This window comes from Microcaecilia unicolor, chromosome 1 (genome assembly GCF_901765095.1).
Source record: "Microcaecilia unicolor chromosome 1, aMicUni1.1, whole genome shotgun sequence".
Taxonomy (NCBI): Eukaryota; Metazoa; Chordata; class Amphibia; order Gymnophiona; family Siphonopidae; genus Microcaecilia; species Microcaecilia unicolor.
In genome coordinates this window covers 622,484,024-622,501,404 of record NC_044031.1, presented here as the reverse complement: position 1 = coordinate 622,501,404, position 17,381 = coordinate 622,484,024, and the positions used below count along the sequence as shown (strand labels likewise).

Sequence of the window (17,381 nt, the reverse complement as noted above, 5' to 3'; positions counted from 1 at the left end):
TAACCTACAAATGCACTCGATCTGCAGCCCCTCCTTACCTCTCTACCCTCATCTCCCCTTACGTCCCTACCTGTAACCTCCGCTCTCAAGACAAATCCCTCCTTTCAGTACCCTTCTCCACCACCGCCAACTCTAGGCTCCGCCCTTTCTGCCTCGCCTCACCCCATGCTTGGAACAAACTCCCTGAGCCCATACGCCAGGCCCCCTCCCTACCCATCTTCAAATCATTGCTCAAAGCCCACCTCTTCAATGTCGCTTTCGGCACCTAATCACAACACCTCTACTCAGGAAATCTAGACTACCCCAACTTGACATTTCGTCCTTTAGATTGTAAGCTCTTCTGAGCAGGGACCGCCCTTAGTTATTAATTTGTACAGTGCTGCGTAACCCTAGTAGCGCTCTAGAAATGTTAAGTAGTAGTAGTAAGTAGTATGTCATCGAAGACACCCAGCAGCTTCAAGTGTTGTACTCAGTGCAACCGGACTATCTCGGGTTCCGATACCTACGCTTGGTGTATTCAGTGGCTTGGGCCCGACCACAGCCCAGCCGCTTGTAGTCTGTGTCTTCGTATGAAGAAACGGACCCAAGCGTCTCGAGAGGCCCAACGAGAGAAGCTTTTTGGGGCTCAGTCCGGTCCTTTGACATTGAGGGACGCATCAATGTCGGGAGCGAAGAAAATGGCTGCAGAACGACCAACTTGTCCTGGGAGAAGGGAGGCATCGAGTGGGTCTCCACCTGTCTCAAGGTCTCCTGTTATGCAGGCCCCCCGGCCCTGAGGAGACGTGAGGACTCCACGTCTTCCTCCTCGGTACCGAGGAGTCTCTACAGGCGTCGAGCAAAGGTGAAGAAGCACTCTCATTGTTCTCCTTTGACACACGGTGCTGGGAGCTCCGGGGCATCAAGGGATTCGGCACCCGAGAAGCGTCAGCGCCGAGAGGATCGCTCCCCCTCTATTCAGGAGGTGCCGATGTGTCGGTCTAGCAGCCCGGTACCTGCTCCCAAGCCTCGACAGATTCTGCCACCGGCTCCTGTTCCAACCCTGCAGCCTTGTTCGACGGCGGCTCTCGGCGAGCGCATCAGGACCCTGCTTCCAGAGCTTTCTGGAAGGGTTACTGCGCCAGGCTGCTTCGGTGTCGGGGGGTGTTTGCGCCTTCCGTACCATCGGCTACAGCGGTCTCTGGCCCTTTGCCTGTGGTGAGGTCCCCGACCTCGGTGCCGCCTGCCACCCAGATCGACTCTCCTTCAATATCGATGGAGGAAGCTTCACCGGAGTCCAGGCAGGCATCAACTTCTCAGCACTGCCATCAAGGATGTCGTTCCTTGGCTTCGAGGCAGGCTCAGTTTCGGACTGCTCTGAGAGATGTCTTGTCCGATACTGAAGATGAGCACTCGTGGGAGGAAGAGGAGGATCCCAGGTACTTTTCTTCTGACAAGTCCTTTGGGATTTCTTCTGAATCTTCCCCTCCTCCAGAAAGGAGACTGTCTCCACCGGAGAGTCTATTCTTTACCTCCTTTGTCCGGGAAATGGCTGCATATATTCCCTTCCCTATGGAGGTTGAGGATGAGCCCAGGGCTGAGATGCTCGAGGTCCTGGATTATCCTTCTCCACCTAGAGAGGCTGCAAAGGTTCCTTTGCACAATGTACTGAAGGAAGTCCTTATGCGAAACTGGTCGTTCTCTTTGTCTAACCCCGTGATCCCGAAAAGAACTGAATCCCAATATCTGATCCACGGGGAACCTGGATTGATGAAGTCTCAGCTACCTCACAATTCCATGGTGATGGACTCCGCTCTCAAAAGAGCCAAGAGTACTAGGGACTATGCCTTGGCGCCCCCAGGCAGAGAATCTAGAACCTTGGACTCTTTTGAGAGGAAGGCGTTACAGGCCACTATGCTTGCTGCCAAAATCGAGACATACCAGCTCTTCACGAGCATCCACTTGCGGAACTCGGTGAGGCAACTGTCTAGCTTGGTTGATGCACTCCCTCCGGAGCAGGCCGAGCCTTTTCGCCAGGTGGTCAAGCAGCAGAAGGCGTGTCAGAAATTCCTGGCCAGGGATACGTACGACACTTTTGATGTAACATCCAGAATCTCTGCCCAAGGTATAGTGATGCGCAGACTCTCATGGCTGCATGTTTCTGACCTGGATCATTCGGTCCAGCAGCGGATGGCGATGTTCCTTGCCGGGGGGGATAACCTTTTTTGTGAGAAAGTAGAGGATCTAATTGACCAACTCAAAAAGCACAGTGATGCTATGGATTCTGTCTTCCGCCGGGCGTCTTCTGCTGCTACCTCCCCATCTAGGAGGTTTTTTGGAGGGAAGAGGCGTGCTCCCTATTCCTATGCTAGGCATAGGTACACTCCTGCTTCTCAGCAGCCTGTTCAGGCTCAGTCCCAGCGTGCTCGTTCTCGTCAACAGCATGCGCCTATGCGGCTGTCCAGCAACAGCAAGGGACGGGCTTTTGACTGGCTCCAATTCAGCATAGCCTCAGAAAAAGTGTCCGTAGCGGACAACTTGCCGGTCAGGAGGAGGTTGATATTTTTTCACCAAAGGGCCTCTCATAGCATCCGATCGGTGGGTTCTTCAAATTGTCTGGTCAGGATACACCCTCAATCTGGAATCCAAACCTCCAAATTGTCCACCGGGAGCTCATTCTTACAGTTCCCAGCACAAACAGGTAATTGCAGAGGAACTCTCTGCCCTTCTACAGGCCCAAGTGGTCGAACCCATTCCACCAGGGGAAGAAGGGCTGGGATTCTATTCCAGGTACTTCCTTGTGCAAAAGAAACGGGCATGCGTCCCATCCTAGACCTAGACCTAAGGGTCTGAACAAATTTCTAGTCTGAGAAAAGTTCAGGATGGTTTCCCTAGGCACCCTTCTTCCCATGATTCAGGAAAACGATTGGCTATGCTCTCTGGACTTAAAGGATGCTTACACCCACATCCTGATACTCCCAGCTCACGGGAAGTATCTTCAATTTCGGCTAGGAACACAGCACTTTCAGTACCTTTTGGCCTGGCGTCTGCGCCCAGAGTGTTTACCAAATGCCTAGCTGTAGTCGCAGCGCCGTTACGCAGACTGGGAGTGCATGTGCTTCCTTATCTCGACGATTGGTTGGTGAAGAGCACCTTGGAGGAGGGTGCTCTGGAGTCCATGCGAATGACTATTCGTGTGCTAGAGCTACTGGTGTTCGTCATAAATTATCCCAAGTCCCATCTCACCCCAGTCCAAAAATTGGAATTCATTGGAGCCCTGTCGAACACTCAGACAGCTTGAGCTTATCTTCCTGAGGCAAGGACGGACAACCTTCTGTCCCTGGTGTCCATGGTTCAAGCATCCTAGCAGGTCATGGCTCGGCAGATGTTGAGACTTCTGGAGCACATGGCCTCTACAGTTCATGTAACTCCTATGGTACGTCTACATATGATATCAGCTCAATGGACCCTAGCTTCCCAGTGGGTTCAAGCTGCAGGGGATCTAGAAGTTGTAGTCCAATTGTCCACCAGCTTTTGGCATTCTCTTCCGCGGTGGACGATTCGATCCAATTTTACCATGGGGCGACCATTCCAAGTTCCTCAGCCACAGAAAGAGCTGATGATGGATGCATCCCTCCTGGGGTGGGGAGCTCATGGAGATGGGCTCCACACTTGGGGAGCCTGGTCCTTTTGGGAAAAAGGTCTGCAGATCAACCTCCTGGAATTAAGAGCGATCAGGAACGCTCTAAAGGCTTTCAGAGATCGGCTGTTCAACCAAGTCATCTTAATTCAGACAGACATCAGGTTACCATGTACTACACCAACAAGCAGGGGGGCACTGGATCTCGCCCTTTGTGTCAGGAAGCTGTCCAGATGTGGCTTTGGGCATGCAGTCATGGCATGTTTCTCCAAGCCACTTATCTGGCAGGTGTAAACAACAGTCTGGCCAACAGACTGAGCAGGATAATGCAACCTCACGAGTGGTCTCTAAACATGGGGCACCCCTTCGGTGGATCTTTTTGCCACTCAGATCAATCACAAAGTCCCTCAGTTCTGTTCCAGGCTTCAGGCCCATGACAGATTATCATCAGATGCCTTTCTCCTGCATTGGGGGTCAGGCCTTCCTGTATGCATATCCTCTAGTAGGGAAGACTTTGCTGAAACTCAAGCAAGACTGCGGAACCATGATCCTGATAGCACCTTTCTGGTCGCGTCAGATTTGGTTTCCTGTTCTTCTGGAGTTGTCCTCCGAAGAACCGTGGAGATTGGAGTGTTTTCCAACCCTCATTACTCAGAACGAGGGGTCGCTTCTACATCCCAACATCCAGTCTCTGGCTGTTACGGCCTGGATGTTGAGAGCTTAGAGTTTGCCTCCTTGGGTCTTTCAGAGGGTGTCTCCTGAGTCTTGTTTGCTTCCAGGAAAGATTCTACAAAGAGGTGTTACTTTTTCTAATGGAGGAGGTTTGCTGTCTGGTGTGACAGCAAGGCCCTAGATTCTTTTTCTTGTCCTACACACACCCTGCTTGAATACCTTCTACACTTATCAGAGTCTGGTCTCAAGACCAACTCCGTAAGAGTTCACCTTAGTGCGATTAGTGCTTATCACCGCCGTGTAGAGGGTAAGCCTATCTCTGGATAGCCTTTAGTTTTTTTTTTTTGTTACATTTGTACCCTGCACTTTCCCCACTCATGGCAGGCTCAATGCTGCTTACATGGGGCAATGGAGGGTTAAGTGACTTGCCCAGCGTCACAAGGAGCTGCCTGTGCCTAAGGTGGGAATCGAACTCAGTTCCTCAGTTCCCCAGGACCAAAGTCCACCACCCTAACCACTAGGCCACTCGCTTCACGAGAGGTTTGCTTTTGTCGAAGTCCCCTGTCAAACCTCCACCAGTGTCATGGGATCTCAACGTCGTTCTCACCCAGCTGATGAAAGCTCCTTTTGAGCCGCTGAATTCCTGCCATCTGAAGTACTTTACCTGGAAGGTCGTTTTCTTGGTGGCTGTTACTTCAGCTCGTAGAGTCAGTGAGTTTCAGGCTTTGATAGTGCATGCACCTTATATCAAGTTTCATCACAACAGAGTAGACCGCCGCACGCACCCTAAGTTCCTGCCAAAGGTGGTATCGGAGTTCCATCTGTACCAGTCAGTTGTCTTGCCAACATTCTTTCCCCGTCCTCATACCTGCTCTGGCGAAAGCAGTTTGCAGACCTTGGACTACAAGAGAGCATTGGCCTTTTACGTGGAACGGACGAAGCCCTTTAGACAGTCCGCCCAGTTGTTTGTTTCTTTTGATCCCAACAGGAGGGGAGTCGCCATCGGGAAAACGCACAGTCTCCAGTTGGCTAGCAGATTGCATATCCTTCACATGCCCAAGCTCGGCTGACTCTAGAGGGCCATGGCTCACAATGTTAGAGCCATGGCTGTGTCAGTGGCTCACTTAAAGTCAGCCTCCATTGAGGAGATTTGCAAGGCTGCAACGTGGTCATCAGTCCACACATTCACATCTCACTACTGCCTCCAGCAGGATACCTGACATGACAGTTGGTTTGGGCAGTCGGTGCTGCAGAATCTGTTTGGGGTTTAGAATCCAACTCCACCCCCCTAGACCTATTTTTCTTCTGTTCCAGGCTGCACCCTCAGTTAGTTGTTTATGGTTTCATATCAATCTACGTTATGTCCTCGCTGTTGCGAGGCCCAGTTGACCAATGTTTATTGTTTTGAGTGAGCCTGGGTGCTAGAGATACCCCAATTGTGAGAACATGCAGCCTGCTTGTCCTCGGAGAAAGCGAAGATACATACCTGTAGCAGGTATTTTCCGAGGACAGCAAGCTGATTGTTCTCATGAACCCGCCCACCTCCCCTTTGGAGTTGTTGTTTGTTGTTTATTTGCTTTTTGATTTAACTGAGCGGGAACGCTTATGCGACGGGAGGGAAGACGGCCACGCATGTTCGGTGCATGCTGCACGCGCGCCAGAAGACTCTGGAAATTTTTAAAAATATTTTGCTGGCAAAATTGCCGGTTTCCTGGGCCGACGTGGATGTCGACCCACATGTGAGAACAATCAGCCTGCTGTCCTTGGAGAATACCTGCTACAGGTATGTATCTTCGCTATTTGTGCCCCTATGTTGTTTGAGTGTGCATATATGTACACTCAGAAAAGCACACGCCTTACTTAGCACAGATGCAACATGGGATTGAATATATTAGCTGGATGGTATGACTCCAGAATGCACTCAGGATCTGGGTCCTGAAATTTAAGGGTCAGAACCTTTCGGGCTTCTCCCACTTCTATCTTATAGAACGCCCCCCTTTGCTGGACGAGAAACGTGAGTGGAAAAAGACATCAGACTTGGAGGAGGCTGTCCCTCCTGCCCCTCGTACCTTGGAGGTAAGGTGGGTGCCCATAGAATGGAAAGGGTGGGGGAGGGGGGGGGAATGAAAGGCAAGGCAGACATTCATGGTGCATTCTAATGCGGAGATCCTTCTATTGACCTTCAGCACATGGCATCCTCTAGTGAAGTGTGCCCTTGTTTCCTCCAGGTGTCAGAACTCATCAAGATGTGGGGCAAGATATAGGTAAGCAGTGGCCCATCTCAGCACCCATCAGATGTGTTGGCATGTAAAGGCAGGAGCCCTGGATCCGTTGCCAGCGCCTGGTGGTTATTGGCCATTAGTGTTTATGTAGAGAGTGTTAAATAGCCACCTACCACTCCATCATGGGAGTTTCAGCAACAGTGACTGTACTTTTGTCTCTTCCTTTCAGGCTAAGAAGTACGCCATGGAGCAGAGCATCAAGAGCGTGCTGGTGAAACAAACCATCGCACACCAGCAACAGCAGCTCACCAATCTCCAGGTGAGAGTGCTGCCCAGAGGCTCCTACTCCAGCTAACCAGATGTGCTGGAATAGTATGTGGATCTAAGGTCTGCCTGGAGCCAGGTGTTTTCACTCCTGTTTCCTTGAGAAACTGGTCTACATTGTCTTACCCAACACATAAGAAAGTGGAAATTCTTTTGAAAAATTTAATTTAAATGGTGAATGATTTTGTTTTGAAGTTGGCAGCTGTGCAGAGCTCTTGCTTTAAGTTCCCCCTTCTTGCCCTCCTGAAACAGCTGGTGGTAATAATGGGTCCCTTGCCATTCTCTCTCACTCCATGTAGAGGCTGGCTTTAACATCTAGCTTTCAGATCTGCTAATACAGACTGTGGCTACCCAAGGAGGCCTTTTACTGTCATATGTTCTTGTTGCTGTTTTGAAATGTTCTAAATGCTGAGCTCTCTGGAGCAGTATAGAGATTTTTGTTTTTTTGTTTCTCTGTTTGATGGAGAAACTCCAGACAATTCTGTGCTGTCAGGGTTGTGTGTAATAATTTTATTATAGCTGGTACTATTATTGGCAACCATGTCCTTGCCAGGGTGTGGCTCAGTGGGAACGGTTACCATGGTCACAGTTACCTTGAGCTTAACCCCTTTCTGTGGGATAAGATGATCCCATTCCTTAAAGCAGCATACGCTTCCTCCATGGAGGTGCAGCAGAAAGCTAGTGGGGATCCCCTTGTGTTTGAGTAGCAGTGTCGGGCCATTCCTCATCCCCTGGAGGGTGGGAGTCGTGCCCTCTCACCACTATGTCTCTCTGCAGCCAAATCTACAGACTGGGAGGAGGAGAAACATTTTTTTCTCCCCTCCAGGCTTTACGTACCGCTGTCTGAGTTAAAAAAAAAAAAAGAAAAAAAGCAATTAAAAGCACAATAGTTCTGCTGAGCTCCAACAGACTGACCTCTGTCTTTACTGTCTTTCAGATGGCAGCAGTGACAATGGGCTTTGGAGATCCTCTCTCACCTTTACAATCGGTCAATAGAAATATTCACTTCTTCTTGGGCAATATTTATGTTTCTTAGTCAGGGTCTTAGAAGGGTGTGGGGGTGTTCTTTAGAGGTAAGCTATGGCTCTTTAATGGAAATGAATATACAGAAAGCTCCCACCTACCATGGACAAGTACAGCAAAGAAAACCAAAAGTAAACTAATTGTGGGGCAAAAGGGGAGGATAGAATCACATCCTTTCTGCTCTTTGCCAGCAGCCAAGGAGGAAATCTTGGAATGTGGACCTCAGAACATATATCCTGGTTATGTTACTGTAGAAGTAAGACCTTTGACTCCCCTGATTCTGGGACTTACAGCTAAAATCTGCTCAACTTACTAGTAGGAACTGTTTTGTGCAAAGTTATGTGACTTTAAACAGCAAAGTCCTGCTTGAGGGAGAACTGTGTTGTATGATTGATTTTAAATAGTGTGAGCCAAGGGAAGTGGGTTCAGGTCTCCCTGATTTTCCCCCACAGCAAGCATTCACTCGGAGGAATGAAATGATAGAAAGTAGCTGGGAGGATATTGAGGGCCTCCTGGTCATTTTCATGGCTCACAGTGCATGCTTTTTCATAATATGGGTCCAGTTAGACCCTCCTCCCATACAGAGTAATATTTGGCCCCCTGTCTAGGTGCTTGAGTCAGTATAGTGTCAGAACCCATATAACACCTGGCATAGGTGTTGTATGGGTTCTGACACTATACACACCCTCTTCATGCCACATTTTATTGTGCAGTTTTTTTTACTATTCCTCTCTGATTAGAGGTAAAGACTTAATTTTATCTTACAAAATGGTATATTTTGTGGCTCAGAAAGTCACCAGACTTGCAAAGGCAATGTTTTTTAACTGGTAAGATGAGTAGATGTGAGCTGGAAGCTACAAAGAAGCATCACCCATATTAATGAGTATTGTACTGTTACTGCTTACTGGAGAGATGCTTTCAAGAGATGACTTTTTATGTTTCAGTGCTCCTGAAAAGCATTATTTCAGAATGGGGGGAGGGGGAAGGGGACGATGTCTCTCTAGAGATACTGCACTCTTATGGAACCCTGATCTAGAAAAGTCATCTGCAGAGGAACATCAAAAGCTTAAAAAGCCTGAAAGTAGTGATCTGAACAACTGTTGTGTTGGGAAGAGGTATAGTGTGTGCTGTCTCACTGTGAGTCTTTTATTCAGTCTATATAGGTTACATTTTTAACCAAAGTATATGAAAATAGCTCTGCCCAGGTATCTGTTTAGGTTCTCAAACACAAAGGATTATCTTGTAATTCTGTGACCGTTTGTAGATATGTGAGAAATGTATTTTGTTAGCTGAGGTTCAGAGAGCTCACAATAATTGCAGAGTTTAGAGTAGCAAGTCTTTCTCCCATTATCCTGTTCTCATGATCTGATTCTGCAGATTCTTTAAAGTTGTAGTTTCATAGGTTTTATCCTAACAAGGTATTCTGTTTTGACCATTTTTAGAAGTGAATTTAATGCTTGTGAAAAATGTTGGTTTGCTAGCACTGGAAGTAAGCTCTCCATTGTCCTGACACAGACGGTGGAAATGCATGGTTTCATGCAGTGCTGTACTAGTGTCTTAGTCTAACTCTTGAGGGACCCATTTCAGAGAGAGGGCTAAGTCCATACTTCATGCCTGTGTAGTCTTTGCTCAATCTGCCAAGAGTGGTGCCAGTTGGTGCAAAATGCAATGTAGGTTTTTTGATGTTGATATCTGTCCTCTAGGTACAAAACTCCAACTCATTTCACATAGGTTGTTAAATTGCTTTAGGTCACTGTTGAACTGAATTTGAACTAGTGACCGAAGGGTGTAAGGCTGTTAAACCCATGCCAATTCCTTGAGCCAACCAGTCTTCCTTTACTGGGACATTATAATAGCTGCAATTTGTTGTCTCCACTTTTTGACTCCAGTTTTTTATTACCCAAGTAAGATGTACAAAAGAATAAACATATGCATTGCCCCTGCAAATGTATGACTAGGCTTATTAATGTGCCATAGATTCTGTGTGACAAAGGTAAAGGGCGACCAAAACCAGAGTTCTCGATTTTGACCAAAACCGAATCGGCAGACGAAATTTGCTGCTTGTTTGCTGCTAAAACCGAATTCGAAAATGGTGCCCCCTCCCCCGCAGAGAGAGTGAGTCCTGCTGTATCAACCGCCAAAAGGCTTTTCCTGGGATTGCTGCTGCCCATGCTGGTTCCATTCTCAAAATAGCTGCTGGGACCTCTCATGACAGTCTCGGCAGCCGTTTTGACTGAGGAACCGATGTCGGCAGGAGAGACTGAGAATTGCTTCTAGACCACCAGGGCGTTTATGTTTCAACAATTTTTTATTGATGACATTCAAGTACAGTATTCAAATGAATGTATTCATCTTTTACAACGATATCAAAGTAATCCTGATACACTTCAACTGTAAAAGCCATCATCAACTTTTATATTAACTCTTCCCTAACCCCCTGTTTCCCCTCCCCCCAAAATAGAAATTCCGCCATTGCACAATGGTCCCCAAGGGCCTTAACTCTGATAGCCCCTCAAAACCAAACAGCCACGTGTTACTTCTGATACCATTACCTTGACATTACCCTCTAGGACTTACTTTCAACAGTTTTTGTAGATGTTCAACACATAATAACAGTGCATTTCCAATGAATTTTAACCATCTAATTCACAAAAGTGTCTCGACATACTTCAATACACCATATATCAAGTATTTTTCAGTCTGCTTTCCTCCCCGTACCACCCTCTGCCTATCCCCAACTTCCTCCTCCTCCCCTCCCCTTCAGTCAACTTATGAAATAATAGCTGCTCAGAGATAGCAATATTCATTGTCTCCCAAACTGTAAAACATTACTTCTTAAGAGAAGTAGACCTGGTAAACTTAACTACAACTTCACCAGGGCATTTAAAAGTAGGAGGGCCTTCAGGTGGTCAAGGTAGCCGGCTCTGTGGGATCCGCTCTTTGGCGATGCTGGTGGTGGGGGATGGGGGTGTTGAGTTTCATCCACAAATGCACTAGAATTTTCAGATAAAATCAAAGAATTTACCCAGATTTCGGTCGGTCTCTAACCACGGACAAAGAAAAAGAGGAAACAATAAACTATGGCCAAGGAGTGAAAGAAGAGGACATTACTCTGGGTAAGTGAACATTATTTTGATCTGTGCTTTGGTGACTTAGATAGGTACAAGAGAAAAATTGTGGGTTTATTAATAAAATCAGTTCATATTTAAAAAAAACCAGTAAACTTTATTAACTAGTTTAAATAGTGTAAAACCCTTTTCCCTGTAGTCTTAAACTTTCTGCCAGAGGTTGAAACTTAATTGTCACAGCCTAGACCATTAACAGATAGCCTCTAGAAGGTATAGAAGAACCTAGTAAAATCTTATTTCTCACCCACCCCGGCACATTGCTTAATTTAAAGTCTTAATTTAGTCAGTTATTCTGATTAAGAGACCAAAAAGGGATATGTGGTTACAGAATATATTCATCTGCAGATTGACTTTAACAATCCTATACTTGCTGAGAAGCAAACTAACAAAATCACATAATATGCCATATAATCTTAATGCTCTTTATATTTGTCTAATATTCCTAGTACCTTAACAAATTTTAATTAAAGAACTCACAAGTACAAAGATGTAGACAGCAGTCCAGCAGCGAGAGAAGTTCTAACTGGTCTTCTGCATTGAGTGTCACATTTATGATTATTTCCCAGTTGGCGAGAGGTTATATGTGTGTTCTTGGTGCAAAGAACTAGCTTTCCGAGAACGGATCTGGTCTTATGAATTTAGAGTGGCGGAGGAGCCGACAGAGAGGTTTAAAGAGGAGACCTGCAGGGACACAGTATAGTCCCACTTCCAGTCTGATAGTCCCTGTTCTGCCTTGGAGGAGGTAGGTCACCTAAAAGGAGAGCATCACCCTGGTAATACAGAAAGTAATCCTATAACCAGGACCTGCCGCCCAGGGGGTGCACCAAGGATGTGTCTCCAGGGCTTCTGCCCAGGAAGTAAAGGTTAGGTCAGCCATTGTAGTTGATGATTCGATCTTTAGGCATACAGATAGCTGGGTGGTTGTAGACGTGAGGATCTCTTGGTTAGTTGGCTGCCTGGTGTGAAGGTTATGGACCTCACGCATCACGCATGATTTTAGATAGTTCTAGGGAGGAGCCAGCTGTCTTGGTACATGTGGGTACCAACCACAATGGAAAATGTGAGAGGGAAGTTCTGGAAGCCACATTTAGGCTCTTAGGTAGAAAGCTAAAATTCTTATCCTCCAGAGTAGCATTTTCAGAAATGCTCCCCGTTCCATTTGCAGGACCCAAGAGGCAGGCAGAGCTCAGTGAGTAGTTGAGACAGTGGTACGAGTATGAGGGATTTAGATATGTTAGGAACTGAGCAGCGTTCTGGGAAAGGGGCAGCCTATTCTGAATGGATGAACTCCACTTGAACCAGGATGGAACCAGGCACTAATGTTTAAAAAGAAGATAGAGCAGATTTTAAACTAGAATGGGGGAGGGGTGTGGGGGACAGAGCACATGGTTCAGAGTGAGGTATCATTGAGGGATGCTATTAAAACAGTACATTTAGGGAATCCCAATAGGTTTCAACAAAGGTAAAAGAAAACCAGTCGTTTTTAAGGCTGCAGATATTCCTCTCAAGTTCTAAGCAGCTTGTAGATGCAATTAGAAACCACAGTTTGAAGTGTCTGTATACAAATGCTAGAAGCCTAAAAAATAACTATTACTACTATTTATTTCTATAGTGCTACTAGATGTATATAGCGCTGTACACATTGTATGCAGGTTCTTTTTTTGTCCCTAGTGGACTTACAATCTAAGGTGTTTTTTGTACCTGGGGCAGTGGAGTGTTAAGTGATTTGCCCAGGGTCACAAGGAGCTTCAGTAGGAATCGAACCCAGTTCCCCAGGATCTCAGCTCACTGTACTAACCATTAGGAAAGTTAGAATATATAGCACTAAATGATGAGGTAGATATAGTAGGCATCTCAGAGACCTGGTGAAAGGAGGACAACCAATGGGCCCCTTTGTTAACAGTGTACAAATTATATCACAATGGTAGGGTGGATCAGATTGGAGGGGAGGTTGCACTATATGTTAAAGAAAGAATTGAGTCAAACAAAATAAACATTTTGCAGGAAACAGGTAGCAGTATGGAATCTTTATGGATAGAAGTTCCATGTGTGAGAGGAAAGAGTGTACTGGTAGTGTTATACTAACGTTCACCATGCCAGAACGATCAGACAGATGAAGAAATGTTAACAGAAATTAGGAAAGCTAGCAAATTTGGCAACACTGTAATAATGGGTGTTTTTAATTACCCCAGTATTGATTGGATAAATGTCACATCAGGGAGTGCTAGGGAGGTAAAATTCCTAGATGTAATAAATGAGTGCTTCTTGGAGCAGCTGGTCCAGGAACCAAGGGGGAGCTATTTTAGATCTCGTCCTTGGTGGAGTACAGGATTTGGTACGAGAAGTAAAAGTGTTGGGCCAATTGAGAAATAGTGATCATAACATGATGAAATTTGACTTAATAACTGGAGTCAAGTTACTAAGGAAATTTACTGTAGCAGCATTTAATTTTTGAAAGGGCGATTATGATAAAATGAGGAAAAAGGTTTAAAAAAAAAAAAGCAGCTAAAAGGATCAGCTGCAAAAATTAAGACTTCAAATCAGGCATGGGTGTTTAAAAAAAAAAAAATAAACCATCTTGGAAGCCCAGACCAGATTTATTCCATGTATTGATAAAGGTGGAAAGAAGAGCAAATGACAGCCAGCATGGTTGAAGGGAGACATGAAAGAAGCTGTTAAAAGTAAAAGAACTTCCTTCAAAAAATGGAAGAGGAACCGAATGAAGAAAACAAGAAGCAACATAAATAGTGGCAAGTTAGATGCAAATCATTGATAAAGACGGCTAAAAGAGAATATGAAGAGAAACTTGCCACAGAGGTGAAAACTCATAGTAATAACTTTTTCAGGTATACCAGAAGCAGACAGCCTGTGAGGGAATCTGTGGGACCATTAGATCATCAGAGTAAAAGGGCACTCGGGAGGACAAGGTCATATTCTCTGGATATTGCATTGGTCTTTACTGAAGATATGAAAGATCTACCTGTACCAGAAATGTTTTTTCAAGGATGATGATGCAGAGGAACTGAAAGAAATCTCTGTGAACCTGGAAGACATTGAGGCATATTTTCAAAGCACTTAACTTTCCAAAGTTCCATAGGTTTCTATGGAACTTTGGAAGGCTAAGTGCTTTGAAAATATGCCTGATACTGAGCCAAATCGACAAATTAAAGAGTAGTAAGTCACTTGGACCAGGTGGTGTATACTCCAGAGTACTGAAAGAACTCAAATATGAAATTACTGATATGCTATCAGTGATCTGTCATTAAAATAATACTTGAAGAGTGGAAGGTGGCCAATATAAAGTTATTTTTTAAAAAGGCTTCTGGGATGATCGGTAAGCCTGACATTGGTGCCAAGGTAAGTATTGCCTCACTAATTTGCTTCATTTCTTTGAAGGTATGAATAAACATGTGGATAAAGGTGAGCTGGTTGATGTAGTGTATCTAGATTATCAGAAAGCTTTTTACAAATTCCCTCATGAGACGCCAGAGGAAATTAAAAAGCCATGGGATAGGAGGCAATGTTTTTTGTGGATTAGGAAATGGTTAGTGGATAGAAAGCAGAAGGTAGGTTTAAATAGCCATTTCTCTCAATGGAGGAGGGTGAACAGTGAAGTGCTTCAGGAATCTGTACTGTGACCGGTGCTATTTAAATTATTTATAAATTATCTATAAATAGGAACGTCGAGTGAGATGATTAAATTTGTGGATGAGCCAAAAATATTCAAAGTTATTAAAATGCATACTGACTGTGAAAAATTGCAGGAAGACCTTAGGAAATTGGAAGACTGGGCATATCCAGATGGCAGGTGAAATTTAATGTGGACAAATGCAAAGTGATACACATTGGGAAGAATAATCTAAATCATAGTTACTTGATGCTAGGGTCCACCTTAGGAGTTGGCACCCAAGAAAAGATCTAGATGCCATTGTAGACAGTATGCTGAAATTTTCTGTCCACTGTGTTGTTGCAGCCAAAAAAGCTAACAGGATTCAAGGAGTTATTAGGAAAAGGAAGGAAAATAAGATGACGAATATTATAATCCCTCTTATAATCGCTCCATAGTGCGACCTCACCTTGAGTATTGCGTGCAGTTCTGGTTGCCGTATCTCAAAAAAAGACATCGCACAATTAGAACTACTACTACTTACCATTTCTATAGCGCTACTAGACGTACGCAGTGCTGTACACTTGAACATAAAGAGACAGTCCCTGCTTGACAGAGCTTACAATCTAATTAGAAAAGGTTCAAAGACGGGTGACCAAAATGATAAAGGGATTGGAAGTCCTTTCATATGAGGAAAGGCTAAAGATGTTAGGGCTCTTGGAAAACAGATGGCTGAGGGGGGGGGGGGGGGGGGGGAATATGATAGAGGTCTACAAAATCCTGAGTGGTGTAGAAGTGAATCAGTGTTTTACTCTTTAAAAAAACAAAAAGTACAAAGACTAGTAGACACTTAATGAAGTTCCATGGTAATATTTTTAATACGAATAGGAAGAAATATTTTTTCACTCAATGAATAGTTAAGCTCTCGAACTTGTTGCAAGAGGATATGGTTGTAGCAGTTAGCATATCTGGGTTTTAAAAAAGTTTGGCAATTTCCTGTAGGATAAGTCTATAGTCTGCTATTGAGACAGACATGCTGGAGGCCACTGCTGCCCCTGGGATTGGTAGCATGGAATCTTGCCACTATTTTGATTTGTACCAGGTACTTTTGACTTGGTTTGGCCACTGTTGGAAGCAGTATACTGTTCTAGATGAACCCTCAGTCTGACCCAATATGACTATTATGTTCTTGCTATATACAAAATTCTGGCATTTCACATCAATCACAACAGTGGTTTTAAAGCTTTTCTGTAATCATAACCACCCATAGCACGACTGCTAAACAAATAATTTCTCTATTAATTTATCTCCAGTGTAACCTGTGTTTGCCTGATGTAGCTCAGTGGGGTAGGATAGATTGCCAAAAGTTCCGAAGCAGTGGGCTGGTATATAACTGCTAAAGTTGCCAGTTACATAATATCCAAATTGGTCACTAAACAACTTTTCTTAAAAAACTTAATATTAGATTGTACATAAAGTTACAAAAAATGTATATAACACATTTGAAACCATTCATAATATCCACCCAATCCCAAACATTCAGCTGTAAAACCATAATACAGAATTCTTGTCAAACTCACTCGGTAGAAGACCAATTCCCTCCTCTTCAGAAATGCTTCTGCCAGCCACAGTACACAATGATCTTTCACATCTATCATACTTTCTCACATGTATACAAATTCCATGTTTTTTACTTCTGTTACTTGACCTTATCAACAAGTCCAGTTCTTTCTGGCCACAAGCTCAGAACATATACCCCCTCAAAATGTATATCACTCAGTCAACTGGTAAGGTATAGAGGCTGTCATTCAACAATCTGTCACTGCTCCCCATAAATGAGTCTTGTGAGGCATTACCACTGTGCTGTGAGGACACCTTTTCCAGGACTACAAACTGCGGGTCCCCCATCCTGTCATAGGAGTGGAGGAGTGGCCTAGTGGTTAGGGTGGTGGACTTTGGTCCTGGGGAACTGAGGAACTGAGTTCAATTCCCACTTCAGGCACAGGCTTTGTGACTCTGGGCAAGTCACTTAACCCTCCATTGCCCCATGTAAGCCGCATTGAGCCTGCTATGAGTGGGAAAGCGCGGGGTACAAATGTAACATAAAAAGTTATATGCTTGGAGGAGTAGCCTAGTGGTTAGTGCAGCAGGCATTGATCCTGGTGACCAGGGCTCAATTCCCACGGCAGCTCCTTTTGACTTTGGGCAAGTCAGTTAACCCTCCATTGCCCCAGGTACTAAATAAGTACCTGAATATAATATGTAAACCTCTTTGATTGTAACCACAGAAAGGCGGTACGTCAAGTCCCATCCCGTCAATGCTTAACCAACAGTGTGGGCTCACCTTATTGAGTTTGGCTCAGATGATCGTAATTCTTCTCTGACCTATCTATACCACATTACACAAGCAAAAAACTGCACTTATAACTTGGGCTGTATTATAATATGTGTGATATTTCATTTTATTTTCCAAATGTGAAATGGTGTCTCTAACTTGACAACCTTCTAGCACATAGGGCCAGGTCGGTGATGCTTGGGCACATTCAAAATGGTCAGGGACCTGTTTGGTCTATAGTACTAGTACATCATCTATAGGTAAAAATGGCAGCACAGTTTGATCTTTAAAATTCTCCTTCCAGTTATATGCAATGCAGGGGCTAACAGAAACAATATAGGTGAAATTTTAAGAACAGACCAGTGTTTCTGAACTATGTTCTTAACCAAAAAGGTCTGTTAGAATTACTTGCATACATTTTTGAAAAAGATGAAACAGATTTTTGAGTTGGTGG

At 44.8% G+C, this 17,381-nt stretch overlaps 1 protein-coding gene across 1 annotated transcript in view; it reads left to right on the top strand.

Moving 5' to 3' along the window:
• PUF60 (poly(U) binding splicing factor 60) overlaps positions 1–17,381 on the top strand; it is a 303,002-nt gene that overhangs the window by 85,182 nt on the left and 200,439 nt on the right. The window contains exons 3-4 of the mRNA XM_030220385.1: positions 6,740–6,829; positions 7,772–7,822. Of these exons, the coding sequence (XP_030076245.1) occupies positions 6,740–6,829; positions 7,772–7,822 (141 nt within the window). The remainder of the gene's footprint in view (positions 1–6,739; positions 6,830–7,771; positions 7,823–17,381) is intronic.